A 19,391-nucleotide genomic window follows, 5' to 3' on the forward strand; every position below is an offset into this window, starting at 1 on the left:
TTACATGTGTGTGACTTTCAGGAGCAAAGTCTTAAAGCTGTGGTTGCCCAGAAGATATAAAACAGTGTGCAGAGTGGCATAAAGTGATGTGCAGAAAACTAAGTGTTTTCATACTGGTCTCAGCTCTTAACTGAAGTTTTGTACTTGTGGCTCCCACATTAAAAACACACACTTTAAAATGCGTTCTACCAGTTTTCAGAGACTACAATGACTAATCTTTTCACAAACAGAAATGAGACCTCCCTGAAGGAGGAACCGTCTCATTCAAATCATTAAATGACTAGATTGAAATTTCCCGACGGCCCTTTTCCCAAGTCCACTTCCGTCTGTGGTGCAGGTGTCGGCCTTTCCTGTCCTGCTGTCCCTGCACTGAAGCCAACAGCCTGACCCCAAGGCTAGGCCACCAAAGGCCAGGAACACGTGGACAGGCTGACCCTGAGCGTAGCAACTTAACTCAAAGGTGGCCCCGAGCTGAGCCTGCATCCAAAGAATATCCCTACCATCGCAGTTTACAGATCTCTGTTCATTCTCTTCCTTGGTTTCTTATTAGAACAACCTGCACTGAAGCATTAACACCAATACCCCCTTTAGACAAGCTTACCTGGCAATGTGATCACAAATTCCATGGCCTCCAAATTTTGCAGTTTCCACAGGGGCCCCCGGCTTCCGAACCATTATTTTGAGAGTCAGGCGCTTCCCCTTCGTGCCGGCAGCTTCCAGCCGTCTTTGCATCTCCTCGGAAAGGCTTAGGAGGAAAGCTTCTGCTTCTCTGGGCTGCGGAAAGCACACAGAAACTCCGTCACTCTCCCACAGACCTCACAATCCCAGCCTATGCACACGCATTACTGACTATTTTGCTAAGCAGTTGTTTAAAAAGACCCTACAAGCTCTGGGATTGCAAGTATTTGAAGACTTAATGCCAAGTACCCAGTCTGGTCTAGCTGACAAGATAAGACAAAGTGAAAACAAAGGACAGCATAAGGTAAAACCACTGAGCGATCAGTACCTGGGTAAACCTTATTCCATAGTTGATCTCAGCTGAAACCGATTTTCTTTCCTTTTCAGTTCGAACCGGTCTGTCATCCAAACCTCGGCAGAACCTGTACAGCATCTGTCCAGTCTTGGGACCAAATTCCCGCTGCAGCCTGGCCATGGTCATGTGCTGCAGGTCCCCGCACGTCAGAATTCCCAGAGAGGCCAGCTTGGCCTCCATGGACCGTCCCACTCCTAGGAAAGGGCACATATTGAGTTTCCTTCTTCACACAAACTACGAAAAACAATATATTTGAATGAAAAATTTCATATTGAAATTAATTTTCAATTATTACATTAATTTAACAATTTAAATATTAATTTTAAATAATCTTCCTTCAATTTTAAAAGAAGAAGTGATCCTTTGTTTACTAACTGTATCGTCAGTCTTTCCGTTTGATCTGTTACTCCTTACCCGAGGATATGTTTCCATTGATTTTTTTAGAGAGAGTATAAGGGAAAAGAGACAGAGAAGCATCAACATGAGAGGGACATCCATTGGTTGCCTCTCTAGTGCCCTGACTGGGGTTGGAGATTGAACCCTCAACCGAGATATGTGCTCCTGACCAGAATCGAAACTGCCGGCCAACACTCTAACCATTTAGCAACACTGGTTAGGGATCCTCTTTGTAAAATTGTTGACAGCATTACAGATGTCTCCCATTTTCTCCCTTTTTGCTCCACTCCCCCCACCTCCTGCCCCACCCAAGACCTTCTCCAAACTATTGTCTGTGTCCATAGGTTACGTACATACGTTCCTTCGCTCTCCCCACTGAGATGGTATTCTTTTCCATGCAGCCATACCTCTGGACCTGTGTTGTTCATCAGTTTATTTTTAAGTGACATAAAGCATCTCATAGGTTAAAGAATTTTCCGGTGTAAATCATGCTAGTAGAGTTATTTCTAGAATCATCTTCTCGATTTGGGATACACATATAGGTGAACCAGAATTTCTCAAATATATAGAGGTAAGGTCTCAAAAGAACGTGATTTTTACTTATTACTGAGTAATGTCAAGATTTCTACCTTATTCACAGAATCAGCTAATTCAGCTATAGTGTGATTTACAGACATATGAGGAAACTCATGGATGTTAGCATTCATTCCTAACATGCTCACCCACTGCAAGGAGAGTGGCCTGAAGTCCAGTGTGGGGGGGAGGCACGGCGTGGACAGCCTCTAACCCTGTCCCCTTAAGTGGGGCGGCCAAGTTATGCTTGGAATCAGCACCAAATCAGCCTGAAGACTGAAGGGTTCTGGGTTCGATTCCGGTCAAGGGCATGTACTCGGTTGCAGGCTCAATCCCTGGCGCTGGTTGAGGCATGTGTGGAGGCAACCAATCAATGTGTCTCTTACAGATGTTTCTATTCCTTTCTCTCCCTTCCACTCTCTTTAAAATCAATGGGAAAATATCCTCAGGTGAGGATTAACAAAGAAAGTTTACGATATGGTTCCAATCACATTTTCTTTAAATGGGCAGTAGAACAAGAACTTACAACACAGGCCCAAACCTGGACAAGTGGTACCGGTGGCCTGGGGATGAAGGTTCCTGAGAAACCGAGAGGCAGAAGAGGGCCAGGGAAGAGACAAACTTCTTTTATAAACAGAGAGTATCTCCCGGGACAGGGAGTGCCTTTCTAAGCTGGGCAGCATGCACTACCATATGTCACCCCGTCCAAACGCAAGGTGGACCTTCACCCACAGGAAGCGGGTGGGATCTGTTGCTTTCAATTTGCCTCAAAGCTTAACAAAGGTACACACATCTAGGAAATGTGTTTGTGAGTAACCAAGGGGAACTAAAATTCTTATTGAAATGGCCTCCAAACCACCAAATCAGTATTTTTTCACCAATAAGGAAAAGAATGTATTCCTGGTCTTCCGCAGGATCCTATCAGAGACTCATGGAGCAATCTGACATCAGCTGGTCACTGTCACGTGGCCCCTCTGAGCGGCGTCAGCAGAAGGAACACCTGCCTTGTCCACCTCCTGCAGGTGCACCTCCAAAGCAGTGACCCAAGGTCAGGAGCTGGCACCCTCACAAGAGGCCTATGGCCATGGAGGGGGCTGGACAAGATTAACCAAGAGAACTGATTCCCTGATGGAAGCTACATAAAAGATGGTGAGGGTGCTCCCTCCCACTCTGAAGTTCGTGTCAGAATGGAGGAAAGTAAGAAAACCAGAGTCTGAGTTAACAAAAACCACAAATCTTCCAGGGGAACACCGTTCGGAAAAGGTGGAGTTCTAGGTGAAACTCTTGAGTATTCTCATATACTAGGTTGGCCAAAGACAGAGACAAGTCAGACAGGCACTTTCCTGTTCAGGTTCAGAGAAGGCTCTGTGTTTCAGTTTCTTCCTTCTTGTCACTGCCCCGTCCCCACTCTCAAAACGTAACCACAGTCTTCCCTGACAGATCTGGGAGCCAATCTGTTCTCCGTGACTTGCCAACTCATAAGAGGTGATATTCAAGTGTGTGTGCTGGGGAGGAGAGAGGGAGGAAGCCTCTAGTCTTTTAGAGTATCCTGAGTAGACCAAACAGAATTATTATTCACTAGTAGGTACAAAAGAAAGGCCATTCTATTAAACTATCCAATTAGCCACAATGAACTGAAACTAACTGAACTGTCCTGTAAGGAAGCGGAAAGGATTCTCTCTATTGCATGCTCACCTACTGCTAGGAAAGTGGCCTGAAGTCCAGTGTGGGAGGGAGGCACGGAGTGGCCAGCCTCTAACCCTGTCCCCTTCAGTGGGGCAGGAAAGTTAAGCTTGGAATCAGCACCAATACCCGAGAGGGTAGCTAGTTTCACTGACTGCATTCTATACGTGTTTATAATGAAAGGAGGTGTGGCTAAGGAGAAAGCAACAGGGTCTTAAGACTCACACAGAGTACAGTCACCTAAAAAGAAAAAGTGCAGAGAAATATGCTAGCTTAGAACCAGGTCCTGGAATCTCAGGAGAAAAGAAAATCAGACGTGGAAGCTCCTGGTCAAGCCGCTGGGACAAAGCCTGGTGCCTGTCCTTGAATGGGAACCATTACTTTAGATTAGAAACGTCCACCAACACCTTCCAACAGAGCCGCAGGAGAGAAGTTTGAAGAATAAAGTCTCACCATCTGTGAGCGCTGTCAACAGAAGCGTGTGTGAAACCAGACACGTTCTGTACCTGCGCTGTTCAACCCAAGAGGCACCTTCCACATGTGGCTAGTGCACAGCTGCAATCTGGCTGGAACACCTGAGGAACTGGCTTTGTTTCACTTCACTTTAAGGCGTGTTGCTAGTTCCCTTTGGCTACCACATCAGGACAGCGTGGATCTTTCTGCACAGCTACATGTTCATGCAATCCTGAGAACAGAGGTGGCACCCAGACAGTGCACAGCCCAGAGTTAGCTGCACAGGTAGAGGCGGCCCTTAAATTGGGCACATGCACAAGATGAAGAGCCTTGAAAAGATCCACAGAACACACAGAAACCCCTATTGCATTTATATAGTTCTTAGGACAGTCCTGTCTTTCATCAGATAAACAGATCTCATATAATGTATTTTTTAGCCTAACATGTAATTGTTAATCTGTGGAGTTCCCTAAAGTAAACGTAACTAGTGTGTTTTTCCTTCTTATGTAGCTGCAATAACTGTATATTATTGTACGAGAAACACTATGTGCTAATAAAAATTTAGGGCCAAAGAAAGCTTGTGGAAAACAAGGAGTGAGGTGAGAAAACACTGAATTTCTTCTGGTTATTGGTCAGAGAGCATAATTTCCTCAAAGCTTGTTCCGCAAGATGTTAATAGGTATTACATATCCATCTTCAAATATTTTGGGGAGATTACCAGTTTTTAACAAACATAAACAGGTGTCTTTCTGATAAGAATTCTCAGAACCTTGACTGTGTGGGCCCTCCCTGCGAAGTCCCCATGCTGCTTGAACTCTTTCTTAAAGCAGCAGCGCGTACTCTGTAGAGCACACCTGGGGACTGCGGCTTACAGAGCCATCTGCAGGACAGGTAGCAGAAGGCTGGCATTTCGCATACCTGAAATGTTCTAAATACAGAATTTGGAGATTTTATAAAAGTCTATAGTTTAAACACGTGACCACCACCACTCTGGGTGGACACAAGCGGTTCTTGAAGAAGACAATGTGCATGAGAAGGCGCTGGGCAGAGGCAGCCAGCTCTGTTGCCTGTTCAGAGCTCCACAAGGAAATTCAAGGCTGTGCCTAAGAACCTCACACTTGCCCTTCAAGAAATAAAGAAATGTCCCTCCAGCCAGGAAGCCAATAAAGGTGAAGGGTGAGGGGATCCAAGATGGCTGCCCCCAGGTGAACACCTAGCCGCAGCCGCACACAACAATTTCAATAAAATACAACTAAAATATAAACGGACATTGCCCAAAACTACAGGAAGGTTGACTGACTGGAAATTCTACAGCGAGAAGCAAGGAGAAAACCAGAAGGAGGCGCGGAGGAGCTGGAAAAGCCCAAGGTATGGAGACGCAGTGCGTGGAGAGGATGGAGCCGGAGAGGAGGGAGGCGGAGTGCCTGGGGGCGTTCCCTAGCGGAAAGGAGATAAAACTCCGACTGTGCTGGGCCCCCGACTGCTCTGAACCCCAGTTCTAGGGCAGACCCCGGGGACTCAGGCTCAGCCATAGGGAGCCGGGCTGTAAGGCGGAACCCCGGGGAGAGGCGAAAGGAGGTCCCAGAGGCCCACACACTGTGCGCAGAGAAGGGACGGTGGGCTGTGCAGCGGGATTGCCCTGACGGGAAGGAGACTGGGGATCCAGACTGCTCTGAACGCCACCTCCAACTCCACTTCCAACTGAACTGAACCCCAATACCAGGCTCATTGGGGGAGAGCATAGACTGTTTGGCAGCAGGCGAAAATCGAGGGCACCTTTCTCTCAGAGGCGCCTACAGCGAGCACTGACGGACCCGCATAGGGCGGGGCTGACGGAAGCCAAAGCTGCAGGCTCCACCCTAAAACCCCGTCCCATCTGTAACTGCGAAATGCGACAACAAAATAGATCACAAACGAAAGAAATGGAGGACAAAAAGCGTCTGGATATAGAGTTCAAATCTATGCTTATAAGGTTTTTCAAGAATTTCCTAGAAAAGATGGATAAGACCTATGAGGATATGAAAAGAGATCAACTAGAATTAATAAGGAGTCATCAAGAAATGATAAGGGATCAACAAGAAATAAAGAAACATTGTCTGAAATAAAAAAATATTTTACAGAGTCCTAAAAACAGAATGGAAGATCTCAAGAATCAAGTCAAAGATTTGGAACATAAAGAGCCAGAAGACACTCCTCCACAGAAGCTAGAAGGCAAGAGAATCCAGAAAATTGAAGATAATGTAAGAAACCTCTGGGACAACTTCAAGCGAACCAACATCAGAATTATGGGGGTCCCAGAAGATGAGAGAGAGCAAGATATCGAAAACATACTGAAAGAAATAGTGACAGAAAACTTCCCCCACCAGGTGAAAGAATTAGACTTACAAGTCCTGGAAGCGCACAGAACTCCAAACAAAAGGAATCCAAAGAGGACCACACCAAGACAAATCATAATTAAAATTCCAAGAGCAAAAGACAAAGAGAGAATATTAAAAGCAGCAAGAGCAAAGCAGGTAGTTACCTATAAAGGAGCACCTATATGATTGTCAGCTGACTTCTGAACAGAAACCATGCAGGCCAGACAGGAATGGCAAGAAATATTCAAGGTGATGAATAGTAAGAACCTACAGCCAAAGATAATCTATCCAGCAAAGCTATCACTCAGAATCGAAGGTCAGATAAAGAGCTTCACTAATAAAAAAAAGCTAAAGGAGTTCATCAACACCAAACCAGAATTATATGAATTGCTAGAGGGGGTTCTTTCAGAAGAGAAAGTAAACAAAGATAAAAATTATGAACAACAAATACGTAACTATCAACAAGTGAATCTAAAAACCAAGGAAATTAAAAAAAAAAATCTGATGAACAATAGTAACTGTTGAATATAATAGAATCAGAGGTATGGAAGGGGAGTGAACTGACGATTCTTGGGGAAAAGGGGAGAGGGGGGCATGGGAAGAGACTGAACATAAACTGTGTACCTATGGATGAGGACAATGGGGGGTGGGGAAAGGGCAGAGGGTGAGGTGGGAACCTGGTGGAGGAGAGCAATGGTGGAGGGGGAAAAAAGGAACATTTGTAATAATATGAACAATAAAAACTTATTAAAAAAATAATAAAATAAAATAAAGGTGAAGGGTAAGACTGCTGGCCAAGGAACTAAAATTCTCTGTAAAAACACCAATAGCAAGCAAATGTATAAACTACAAAAATGATTCATTTCACAATGGCGCTATGGACTGAAATGTGTCTCTTCAAAATTATTAAGTACTGAAATAAATGTAAGCTCTACATACATTTAAGGAAGAGTAACAAAAACAAGGTCATCATTTTCCAACCCACTGGTTCCAGTCCAGCGGTGGCCAGAGCCCACACAGCAGCTCAGAGCACCAGGCGGGACCCCTGGGCAGGATGCTCTTCCATTGCAAGGCCACCCACCCGCATTCAGACCAGGGACGATTGGGCACCCGATTCCTCTCACATGGCATCTTTAAGGTGTAGGAGGGAACCAGAGACCCTCGAAAAACCCCACACAGAATGGGGAAGGGAGAACGTGCCAACTCCCATGGGAATCGACCTTTTCCTCTTCAACAACATACACAAAATGACACTAAACCAAATTATATCATTCAAGGATCTGCCTGTAATTTGCTAGCTTGATTTTATAAAATTAATTATTCAAAATTAACATCAAATGAACCATCAAAATGTCATATTTCATACCCCTGACATTATTTTTTTAATAAGTTTTCCTTCACATTTTCTTTTTAAAAAAATATATTTTATTTATTTTTAAAATATATTTTATTGATTTTTTACAGAGAGGAAGGGAGAGAGATGGAGAGCCAGAAACGTCGATGAGAGAGAAACATCGACCAGCTGCCTCCTGCACACTCCCTACCGGGGATGTGCCCGCAACCAATGTACATGCCCTTGACCGGAATCGAACCTGGGACCTCTCAGTCCACAGACCGACACTCTACGCTGAGCCAAACTGGCTTCGGCTCACACCCCTGACATTAAATACATTCTTTTAGTTATTTAATATGGGATCAGGAAGCTTTAAAATTAACCCATCATACATGCATATAAGTACAACCAATGGACATAAAACTGGGGAGGGAGGGTATGTATGGAGGGAGGGTAGGAGGGGGGCAAAAAAAAAATCAATAAAATATATTTTAAAAAAAACACACAAAAAAACAACAACCCCATCATAAAATGGCATTTGGGTCATTTAGTATGTTGTGGCCTATAACAGAAATTTCTTAGTTTAGGTATACTTTTATTAGACTTAATATACATCTACAAATATCACTAAAGCCATTTTTATTTTTTATTACTTCAGAGAGGAAAGAATAAAATTTTGAGACTGAAGTCACCTACTTGTAAAATTATCCTCCTGGACTAATGGCAGTTTTCTGATTTTAGTGAGCAAATAGTTTTAATTAAAAGAATAAAGTGTATAAACCATTAACTCAAAGATTGAAGTAAAACTTGCATCTCCATCTTTCTTGCCAAAGGGGCAACATGTTTTCGTGTAGGACTGAGTGGCCAACCTTGTATGTAAAATCTTCCCGTGGAGAATCATCCAATAGAGGGAGAAAAACATCAATGATAAGAAACTTTGACTGGAGGGGAAAAGATGGCGCTGGCAGGACGGAGGAGGTGGGGGAGGGAGTGAGTGAGGGTATGGAAGGAGAGTGTGTGATGTGCGTGTGTGTGTGTGTGTGTGTGTGTGAGTGAGGAGGGAAAGTTAACTCTCGCAGGATCAGCAGGAGCTGGCAGACAGGCTCTCCTTGACAAGGAGAGACTACCACTGGTGCGGGCACTCCCCAGACTCCAGCACGGGACTCCAGCACGGAACCCACACCATCTTGAAGGGGAGAACGGCCCTTTGTAGAAACTCATCAACATGATCAACCAGACAGGCCTTGGAACTGCCCTGCAACCCAGCACCCACTGAAGCCAATATCTGCTGCCCCAGCTACAGACCCTTGGACCCTGGGACCGCCACCTCCACAGGTACACTGCTCAGCAGCTAAAACAACTCCAAGACCATGTGGATTCCTGCAAGAGAGGAATTGACAGGACTGCTCCAGCCATTAAAGACAGAAGAGAAACAGTCCAGAGCTGGAAGATGCTGACAACGCCTTGCCATACTAGCAGACAGCAGCTGTGCATCGCTGAAGGATGCCCAGGACCAAATCAGAGACAGTCACCACCATTTGTCCACCATGCAGAACTGAAACATCAGTGCTGATATGTACACATAAGGAACTGTTTGACATTGAAACTGGGACTCAATGTCCCAATTTCTTTCTGTTGGCCCAGAAAGAAATTCACTACAGACTGATTCATTTGCCTCTCAGCATAACCATTATGGCTTGTCTCATTTTCAGTTCTTATAAGTGTATTTCTTGTATCACATGATCTCACGCATATAGGGGAAATAATGAACAACATAAACTGATGAACAAAAACAGACTCGGAGACAGGGAAGCATTGATCAGACTCTCAAACCTCAGAGGAAAGGTAGGGGAAGGTGGGGGAAAGGGAGAGAGAGCAACCAAAGGACTTGTATGCATGCATATAAGCCTAACCAGTGGTCATGGTCAACAAAGGGTAGGGGCATTTATGGGGAGGGGTTAAGGATGGGAATGGGGGGATGACGACAATTATGTGATACCACAATCAATAAAGAAATAAAAACCAGTGGTCATGGCTCAGCGGTTGAGTGTCCACTTATGAACTAGAAGGTCAGGGTTCGATTCCCGTTCTGGGCACATGCCCAGGTTGCAGGCTCAATCCACAGTGGGGAGCGTGCAGGAGATGGCTGATCCATGATTCTCTATCATCATTGATGTTTCTTTCTCTCTCTCCCTTTCTCTCTGAAATCAATAAAAATACATATTAAAATAAAAAGAAGCATTGACTGACTGACTGCCTCTTGCACATCCTCCACTGGGGATCAAGCCTGCAACCCAGGCAGACTCCCTGACCACATGTGCCCTGACAGGGAATCGAATTGTGACTCCTTCCTGGTTCATGGTCAATGCTCAGTCATTGAGCCACAAAGCCTGGGCTCACTAAATCCATTTTTAATAACCAAATGAATTAAAACAACTTTCATAAAAAATATGCTGCTTTGAACTTTCCCCCCACAAACCCACAGGAGCATGGTGAAGCTCAGATAGGCTGCTTTATAACAAAGAGTTGAGATTATCCTACCTAATAAAAGAGTAATATGCAAATTAACCATCACTCCACTACACCCACAACCACAGCCAATAAGAGCGAGTATGCAAATAAACCCAACCAAGATGGCTACAGCCACCAAGAACAGAAGGGAGTCTTGGGTTTCCCAGTCAACGGAAGAAGCCAAGCTTTCCACCTGCCCTTGCTGGCCTAGGCTTCCACTCAAGGCTACAAAATTTCAATTATAGAAGGTAAACAAATCCAAACAGAAATGGCGGCAGCCACAGAGTGAGCAGGAGACTTGGCTCCGCTCCAGGCTACAAAATTTCAATTGTAGAAGATAAATAAATCTTAGATACCAGGGCCTCAGCTTGGACTGCCAGGGGGCATGACTGCCTGCAAACAACCACAGGCCCCTTGCCCAGGCCACCCCACTTCTCAAGGGAACCCCCACCCTGATCCAGGACACCCTTCAGAGCAAACCAGCTGACCCCCACCAGTGCACCAGGCCTCTATCCTATATAATAAAAGAGTAATATGCAGATTGACCATCACTCCAACACACAAGATCAAGATAGCTGTCCCCATGTGGTCAAAGATCCTGCCCCCATGTGGACACAAGATGGCCAGCAGTGGAGGGCAGTTGGGAGGGACCAGGCCTGCAAGGGAGGGCAGTTGGAGGCAATCAACCCTGCAGGGGAGGGCAGTTAGGGGTGACCAGGCCAGCAGAGGAGGGAAATTGGGGCAAACAGACTGGCAGAGGAGCAGTTAGACATAAATCAGGCTGGCATGGGAGTGGTTAGGGTATGATCAGGCTGGCAGGCATAAGCAGTTAGGGACAATCAGGAAGGCAGGCAAGTGAGCAGTTGGGAGCCAGCAGTCCTGGATTGTGAGAGGGATGTCCGACTGCCCGTTTAGGCCCGATCCAACCGGGTTCGAGTCTAAACGGCAGCTGGACAATCCCTTGAGGGGTCCCAGATTGGAGAGGGTGCAGGCTGGGCTGAGGGACCCCCATGCATGAATTTTGTGCACCGGGCCTCTAGTCTGAGATAATCAAGGATTGATGCATGGTTAGAGAAATTCCTTAGAAAGAGGCATATACCATAGAAAGCAAGTTTAAATATTTAATAATTATAAAAGGAATTGTCCTACCCCCCGCCCCCTAAAAAACCCCCACATCTATTTAAGGCCCTTTAAAAGGCAACCATTTTCCAGTTGTAATGAATTCTATTTGATGATTCTCCATGGATAGATTTTACATACAAGGTTGGCCACACAGTCCTACACAAAATGTAAAAGTAAACATGCTGTCCCTTGGCAAGACAGATGGAGATGCAAGTTTTACTTCAATCTTTGAGTTAACGGTTCATACACCTTATCTTTTAATTAAAACTATTTGCTCACTAAAATCAGAAAACTGTCATTAGTCCAGGAGGATAATTTTATAAGTAGGTGACTTGAGTCTCAAAATTTTATCTTTCACCTAGAAGTACATCATTTCAGTTATGATTTATTTAAAGGACCAAAAGTCAACTTCATCATATCCACTTTAAATGATTACTTAGAATTCCTTATCTTGCTGCTTGAGAAATACTTAAAATAAAACACATTAAAAGTAAAACTAAATGTAACATTAAACTCCTGATAATCAACTGAGATAATCACTGTGAAATGAAATTCTAAATTTTTCTCATGGCACTGAAAAACACTTAGTTCATGTTTTGGAAAAGAGATACATTATAAAACTTTTAGCACTAATAAATGTTTATAGTAAATTGATGTTAAAAAGAAAAGGTCTGCACTCACCTGGTAGGTTAGTAACTAGCTGACCTCTGATGAAATCATCAACCTCTTCTGGTTTTAAGTGGTACTGGCCGTCGGGCTTTGCTTTTCTAGTGGCCATTCTAGCCAGGAGAATATTAGAACCTATAAAGCAAAACAAACGAAGCAAAAATTGTTCAAGAAATATTCACAATTACTTTTAAAATTTCTTAACAAAGACATCTGCAAACAGGTTACTGAGCAAATTTCTATAAATAATGAAAGTAAGTTATTTACAACTTTGATCATTTCAAATACAGTATAAAATCAGCAAAATTTTGTTTTTACAGATTATAACTGGCATGGTTACTGAACAGAGGTAACCATGTTCTTTGTTCCAAAATAAGTATTTCAACATCTCCTACCCAGGTAAGGAAATAGAGAAAGTAGTCCCAACAACAGTGGTTTATAGGAAGTTGAGGGCAGTGATAAAAAATTAGTTCACTTTACCAATGAGCAGATCCAGGCTAGGCAGAGCAATCAGGCCACTGCACTCTACTGGACTTGGGAAAAGAAAGCCAAAGAACCAGAAGTTTCACTCTACGATCAGGACACGTGTAGTAAAAACAAGACGGACCTGGCAGTGAGGCCGCAGGTGTGGATGTGAACACGAACCTAGAGCAGAGCAAGGGCTCCTGGGAAGATGCCAGGGACCTGAGAAACAACATGTCAGGTGAACTTGTTTGTGGAAAATGACACCTCCAAAAATGATGGCAGGCTTACATGTCTTAATTTTAGGGTAGACTTCTGTAACAACCATGTGTTTCCCAGGGTCCTAGAAAGTCACACCAAAATGGTAAATATGGTGAGTTCTGAAGAAGAAAAGAGGGCTGAGGAGAGGAAATACCGTGGGGAGATTTTATTTTATTCATGTGCTTGTATTTAAAAGAATTTTTCATATCATCATACTTATACATTAAAAATACGTCCAATAAAAAACACACCAAAGCTTGTGCCTAATACCGAACTGCACCAGGTGAGCCCTAAGTGAAAGATGAGAGGATCTGCAGGCCAAAAGCCAGGCAGACTAGCTAGTAAGAGAGGGATGCTGTTTTACTTTCTATGTCTTATGATATTTTGACATTAAAAATCTTACTGGGCAGTGAGAGACTGTCCTCCTGAGGCTAGTGAACATTTCCTAGCGAACATGCCTCCCACAGGCCAGCCGGCCGGCCGGCCGGCCAGCCAGCCAGCCAGCCACCCCAACCATTTCCTTATCCAACTCATACACAAAGCCAGTATGTTCCTGCTCTCCCTCATCCCATAGCCAAGTCCCGGTGTAAGAGAGTGAGAATGTTGGGAGCATGCTTCCAGAGAGGCCGTGGACTATACAGTTATCAGTGCTGACACCAGTCCAGGCCTTGAGATATGGTCTCATGGCCCCTTCCCAGCACATAGGCCTTCTTCAAGGGCAGAACAGGACTGACTCCGTTTTGTACTGTGTAACTGTCTTGTATAACTATGTCTCCAACATAACCCCTTTTCGAGAAAGACCACAAAATGTATCAATTATCCAACCCACCCTTAAATCAGCCAATAGAGATACAGAGGGAAGTAACCCAGTGTAACCGGACCCTGACCCTCACCCCACCAATCAGAACCAGCCAACTCAGTGGTCCGAGCATCACGCCACCACCCAACCCTAAAACCTGTAAAAAGACCACATTTTCAGAGCTTGGGGCTCTCTGCATTCTGTCGCTGTGTCAGTAGAGGCAGGGAGACCAGGCTTGAGTTTGAATAAAGGCTCTTTTGTTTTTTGCATTGGACTCAACTCCCTGGTAGTCCTTGGGGATCTTGAAATCTGGGCATAACACGGGCAACCAAAGATCACTCTTATAGCCCTAAGGTCAATGACGTACCCAAAGCAGCCAGTCCTGAGCTGTTGACTCTTGCTCTGCCCTGCCTGGCCTTTCTTGCAGAAATCCCAGTAAAAATTCAGGACTAGGATTCCTCTCACTCCTGCTTCCTCCTCCTGACCGAGCCCTGGTGCTCCCCCTCGGGTCCTGCGTGGTACTGCATGCCCTGTGGTCCTCTCGGGAAACGAAGTCATAAAAATCTTCCTTCACCGGCACTGGCTCTTTTATCTGCATCAGTTAAAAGGCCTCACTACAGATGAGGCAGGAAGTCAGAGGAAGAAGGGTTTTGGAATGAGAATGGAGAAGTAATGACTGGAAGTGACAGGGAAGCCAAGAGAGTTGTCCCTCCCGCCCTAGACTGTGGCAGAGCATGGCAGGGCAAACTGGATCCGCGTGAGAATGGCAAGAAGACAGGTGCTGTGGAGGTGGCTCTGGGGAGGGTAGGCATGAGGGAGGGTTCCAGAGGGCACAGTGGACGGGTCCACAAAAGGAAAATGGTGGGAGTTAATGAGGAAACCAAGGGCAAGACGTAAGATCAACCAGGCCATGGGTGAGAGGCGAGATTGTCGCTGAGGGCACCGTCATGAGGTGCTTCCTGGAACTGCATGTGGAGACGGGATGGCCGCGCAGTCCAGGAGGTTGGAGTTCAGAAAGTACCCGATTACAACAGGCCTGGAACTTTACACTGAATTCCATACCTTCACCACCTGCTGTAACCATGGCTACTGTCCACACTTGACAGAAAGTACACCGTTCACACACACTGACTTCAACTCTCCCATTTCTGAAGGACATGTGGGAAACACTCCAACTTGGTTATTCCGAAGATATTACCAACCACTAATTTGCACTTCCCACACTTTTACTTCGTGTACTGCACAATTGTGAGCAATGAAAAGAATTGTTTTAGCAGAGGCCTATGCAGTAAGGTAATAAAACCAAAACCAAAAATCACTCCTAAAAATTAAGTGATATTCAATGAGCCAAAGTAATACTTTGAGAAAAGTGAACAGTAGGAGAGAAGCTGGATACTAACCAATCCCAACAGAAGCAGCACAGTGAGTCTGGTCTCTGATTTCCATGCGGACAGCAGTTGCAAATTCATCAGGCGTAAGCTTGGTCTCTGCAAGGATTTCAGTGATGTCCACCAGCGCCTCATCACAGCTGACTGCTTCGATGTTGTGTGTGTAGCTGTCAACACAAAGCACAGGCGACGAGGCACAGTTACAACCACATCCGTCACCACAAACGTGGAAAATACAGTCTGTTCCTGGTATCCCCTCCAACACATCCTTACAAGACAAGGTGATAAAAAAAAACATGAGCATTTGCATTAAACTGGCCCAAGTGCAAACTTAATTAACTAGTGCTTTCTCTTTTTCCATATTATCTACCAAAAAACAGCAGGAATTATCATTCCAGTTTCTCTATACTCAGAACACCTTTACAAACCTCTGAATAGTTGAAAAGTAGCAGGTGAGTTAGAACCGTCAACATTTAATCTAAAACATTTTTAGACATGGTTTACCAGAATTCTTTTTTTAAAAAATATATTTTTATTGATTTTTTACAGAGACAAAGGGAGAGCTAGAAACATCGATGAGAGAGAAACATCAACCAGCTGCCTCTTGCACACCCCCCACTGGGAATGTGCCCACAACCAATGTACATGCCCTTGACCAGAATCGAACTTGGGACCCTTCAGTCCGCAGACCGACGTTCTACCACTGAGCCAAACCGGTTTCAGCAGATTACCAGAATTCTTAAAGAATAGAAAAATCATACATCTGTCACGTAGGTAATTAATGCTTCCCTAAACAAAAATGCCACAATTCCACACCATTCACAGCAGCAGGCCTAAGATACATTAACAGTATACAATGGCCAATCACCCATAACGCCCATCTAAAAGGACACCGTCTACAGTCCCAGCATGAAAACTACTTTAGGTTTTTGTTTTTCGTTATGAAGTATCCACACACAAAAACTTGTTTTAACTACTAGTATCTTGCCATGTGCTCCAATGCTAATTAAACACATGGACCACCAGTGGGAGGCAAGCAGAGGCCTTAGGACCAAAATGTAACTTCAGGAGCCCAGCTGATAAGGTACATTAGGAGGCATAAGCCTCATTCTTCACCGACATCTTAGGCAACACAACATGTCAGACTAGTAAGTGTCTGTACCTATTCAGGAATGAATGAACATTTTGTTTATGCCTAAGTAAAGGGTGATCTGTAAGAGCAGAAGGGCATGCTTGACTTGAAGAATGTTCCGAGTGAAAGCTGCCCTGAGGCATGGTGACTAGGAAGCGAAGGCAGGATTCCCAAAGGGCGGTAGGAGAATATCACGGACTTTACCCCCAAAAAATACTAGTAGGCACAGGCCACTGAAAATGTCTCAACAGACTAAAAGTCTTTCAGGACTAATATGTGCATAGCTGGGACCAGAGCACATGAGGACCACTATTAGCTGAGTCAGTCACTCCCTATCCTCATTCAGACTACTACTGACAGCTTCAGAACAGGATTTAAAAAGCACACCTTTCACTCGGCAATACCAACATTCCCTCTTTCAGGTCTTATCAGTCAGCACTCAGGCGTACATACTGATGCCAGGCAATGTCATCTGCCCCTTGTATTTTCGCTCCTGTTAAAGCACGCTCCCACAAAGGCAGCAATTAGACCGTATTCTTCTCTGTAGGACCAGCAGCATCAACAACTGTCCATATAAATAAATACTCAATAAACAGGAGTTCAAAATAATGCATACCAAAGTCAAGGAAGAGGTGAACAGAGGCCAAACATCTATCTCCTAGAACACCCACACAGCCCAGCGTGGGCACACCTCGGCTCACTGTCCAGATGCCTGTTTTGGTAATAAATGTTGTGGGATAAGATACTTTTGGGTGCCTGCTTTCTTGCTAAACAGAGGTGAGTGGCTGAGACCTACACAATAATTACAGAGAAAATGTGCTTATTTCTGCTTTAGAGCACAGATGGTCTGAAAATATACTTATTTTAAATTTTGAGTTCTGAATTGATATTAAATATACCTACACTGCAAACATTTTAAAAATTAATCTCCTTTTCTCAAGCCAACTAATCAAGCACCTTGAAACTATTTCTACAACTAACTTTTACAGAAACTAACTTTTGGCATATCCACTAATTTTAGAAGACAAAGGGGTTTTAGAGTCTCTACTTGTTCACCATCAGTTCTAATTTGAAACAAAAAAATAATTCCACTGTAATAAGAGGGAATAACCAGGTTAAAAAATTCCTATCCTTCATTGGTCTGCTTCCATGGAAAGAGAACTAGAACCACTGACTACAAGTTATAATAATAAAAGTGTAATATGCTAATTAGAATGGACATCGTTACAGACGATCTTCTGGATGAAGCAGGGGCTGTGAGGGCCAAGGCCCTTGCATGAATTTTGTGCACCAGGCCTCTAGTATACTTATAAAATCAGATTCTGACCAAGTTCAGCAGCACAAAAAGATGGAACTACCGATGACTGAAGTTGCTCAAAGAAAGGAGGACAGGCTGCCATACTGGGATGCCGAGGAAAGGGTTCCTGAGAGAAAAGTCTAGCAAAAGCAATGAACACCTCTGCAGAGTGGCTCAGTGGGTGAGCATCGACCTATGAACCAGGAGGGCACGGCTCCATTCCCAGTCAGGGCACACGCCCCGGCTGAGGGCTCCATCCCCAGTGGGAGGCGTGCAGGAGGCAGCCGATCAGTGATTCTCTCTCCTGATTGATGTTTCTATCTCTTTCTCCTGGAGTCTCCCTTCATCTCAGAAATAAATAAAAATACATTTAAAAAAAAGCAACTCTGATTATCTGAAAGCAACTGGACTCATAGACACAACAAGCAGAACGGACACACAGTGACGATATCACATACTATACCTTGCCAATGTCTCATACATTGTGCGTGCAACTTCCTTATACGCGTGAAAATCATACGGAACAGCTTGAAGATTAGGACAAAGTTGTTTAGCGTACCCAAAGAACATTCCATTCTTAATACCAACTTGTCTAGAGAGAGAGAAGAAGAAAAAAAGACATAACGAAAGTTATACTAAAAAATATTAAATGCAAAAAAAGTATCAAATACATGATACCATATCCCAAGCCACTAATATACTAATTTTCATTCGACTCCATTCTCATTAGGGGTAAAAATAAGCATCAAAACCTTATAGGTTTGTCTTCGCCCTAAAGGAGAATTCCACCATTGTCTCATTAGTGTAAGTGACACATGGAGATGCACCAGAACATGTCATCGCCATGTGTGGCTCCTGCCGGCAATGGGAGATTTCTCCGAAGACTCGGCCTTTGGCCCCTCTGCAGAGGCGCCAGCTGGCCTGTACTGCAGAGATCTCAACCACCAGGAAGCAGGGATCAGAGAGAGGCTTTCTTCCTGACACAGGAACCATTTGGCCAGGGCTCAGCCCCCAGACAAAATACACACAAAAGTCTATACAACAGTGCAATGTGACAAGCAGACAAAATGTACCCGTCCTGCTCCCACCTGGCTCCCACTGCCCAGGGCCATGCTCTGCAGGTGCCTCACAGTGGCTGAGATGCCAACAGCACTGTGTATGGTAGGACATCAGTCTGGGCAGGAGCCAGGGTTCTAGAACTTTGAGGGACCTAATTGAAAACGGTAAATTTTAAATCTTGTTGTGTGCCTCAATGCCCCCACACATTACCTCTGATATCTGTAGCATTCGGCACAAAAGTATAACTGTGGACTTGTACATAATTAGTAAAATCCCATTTTACTACTCTGTAATGAATCAAGGAAAAAAGGTAAAAACATAAGCAAAATAATAATGAGCGACGTTTTCACCAGATTATCTACTCTTATGGAAATACATCAAGTGGTTATTCTATACATACACTCAATAAATATTTACTAAGTGCTTTCTCCGTATGGAGTGCGCCCTGATTTAAGAAAGCTAGTCTTTAATTACTGAGAGGCCTCTGGGACCCTCCTCATCTGAGACCAACAGCGAGAGCCAAGAATAAAAAGAATCCTCCAACTTATTCAGAAAAAAAAAAAAAGCAAAATCACACGCATTTCTCATATATACAAAAAAAAGCTATAATTATTTAACTGCAAAGCCCCTAGTAGATGAGAAAGATTTAATAGAAACGAAAAAATGACCACGAAGGAAGTGATGACAGGCAAAACAGAAGGTAAAACAAATTATTTTATTCACTCCACAAAATTTTATGTCTCAGGCATTTTGGAAGGTGGTAGATAAGAAAAGTGAATGAAACTAGTCTCAGGATGATCATGAGGATGCCTGCCATCATGCCCCAAGAATGGATAGAATCAATGGGCCTTGACTAGCACGGTAGG

The 19,391-nt window shown here is 44.2% G+C and overlaps 1 protein-coding gene across 11 annotated transcripts in view; it reads right to left on the reverse strand.

The window, feature by feature from the left end:
- The window catches only part of REV1 (REV1 DNA directed polymerase), a 104,613-nt gene that overhangs the window by 10,336 nt on the left and 74,886 nt on the right, over positions 1-19,391 (reverse strand). For all 11 annotated transcript variants that reach the window (XM_045587241.1, XM_036454047.2, XM_036454046.2 and 8 more), the window contains 5 exons: positions 17,930-18,058; positions 15,050-15,204; positions 12,143-12,262; positions 1,007-1,227; positions 602-774 (listed from right to left, as the gene is read on the reverse strand). In XM_045587241.1, coding sequence (XP_045443197.1) covers positions 602-774; positions 1,007-1,227; positions 12,143-12,262; positions 15,050-15,204; positions 17,930-18,058 — 798 coding nt within the window. The remainder of the gene's footprint in view (positions 1-601; positions 775-1,006; positions 1,228-12,142; positions 12,263-15,049; positions 15,205-17,929; positions 18,059-19,391) is intronic.

This window comes from Pipistrellus kuhlii, unplaced genomic scaffold, assembly GCF_014108245.1.
Source record: "Pipistrellus kuhlii isolate mPipKuh1 unplaced genomic scaffold, mPipKuh1.p scaffold_m20_p_27, whole genome shotgun sequence".
NCBI lineage: Eukaryota > Metazoa > Chordata > Mammalia > Chiroptera > Vespertilionidae > Pipistrellus > Pipistrellus kuhlii.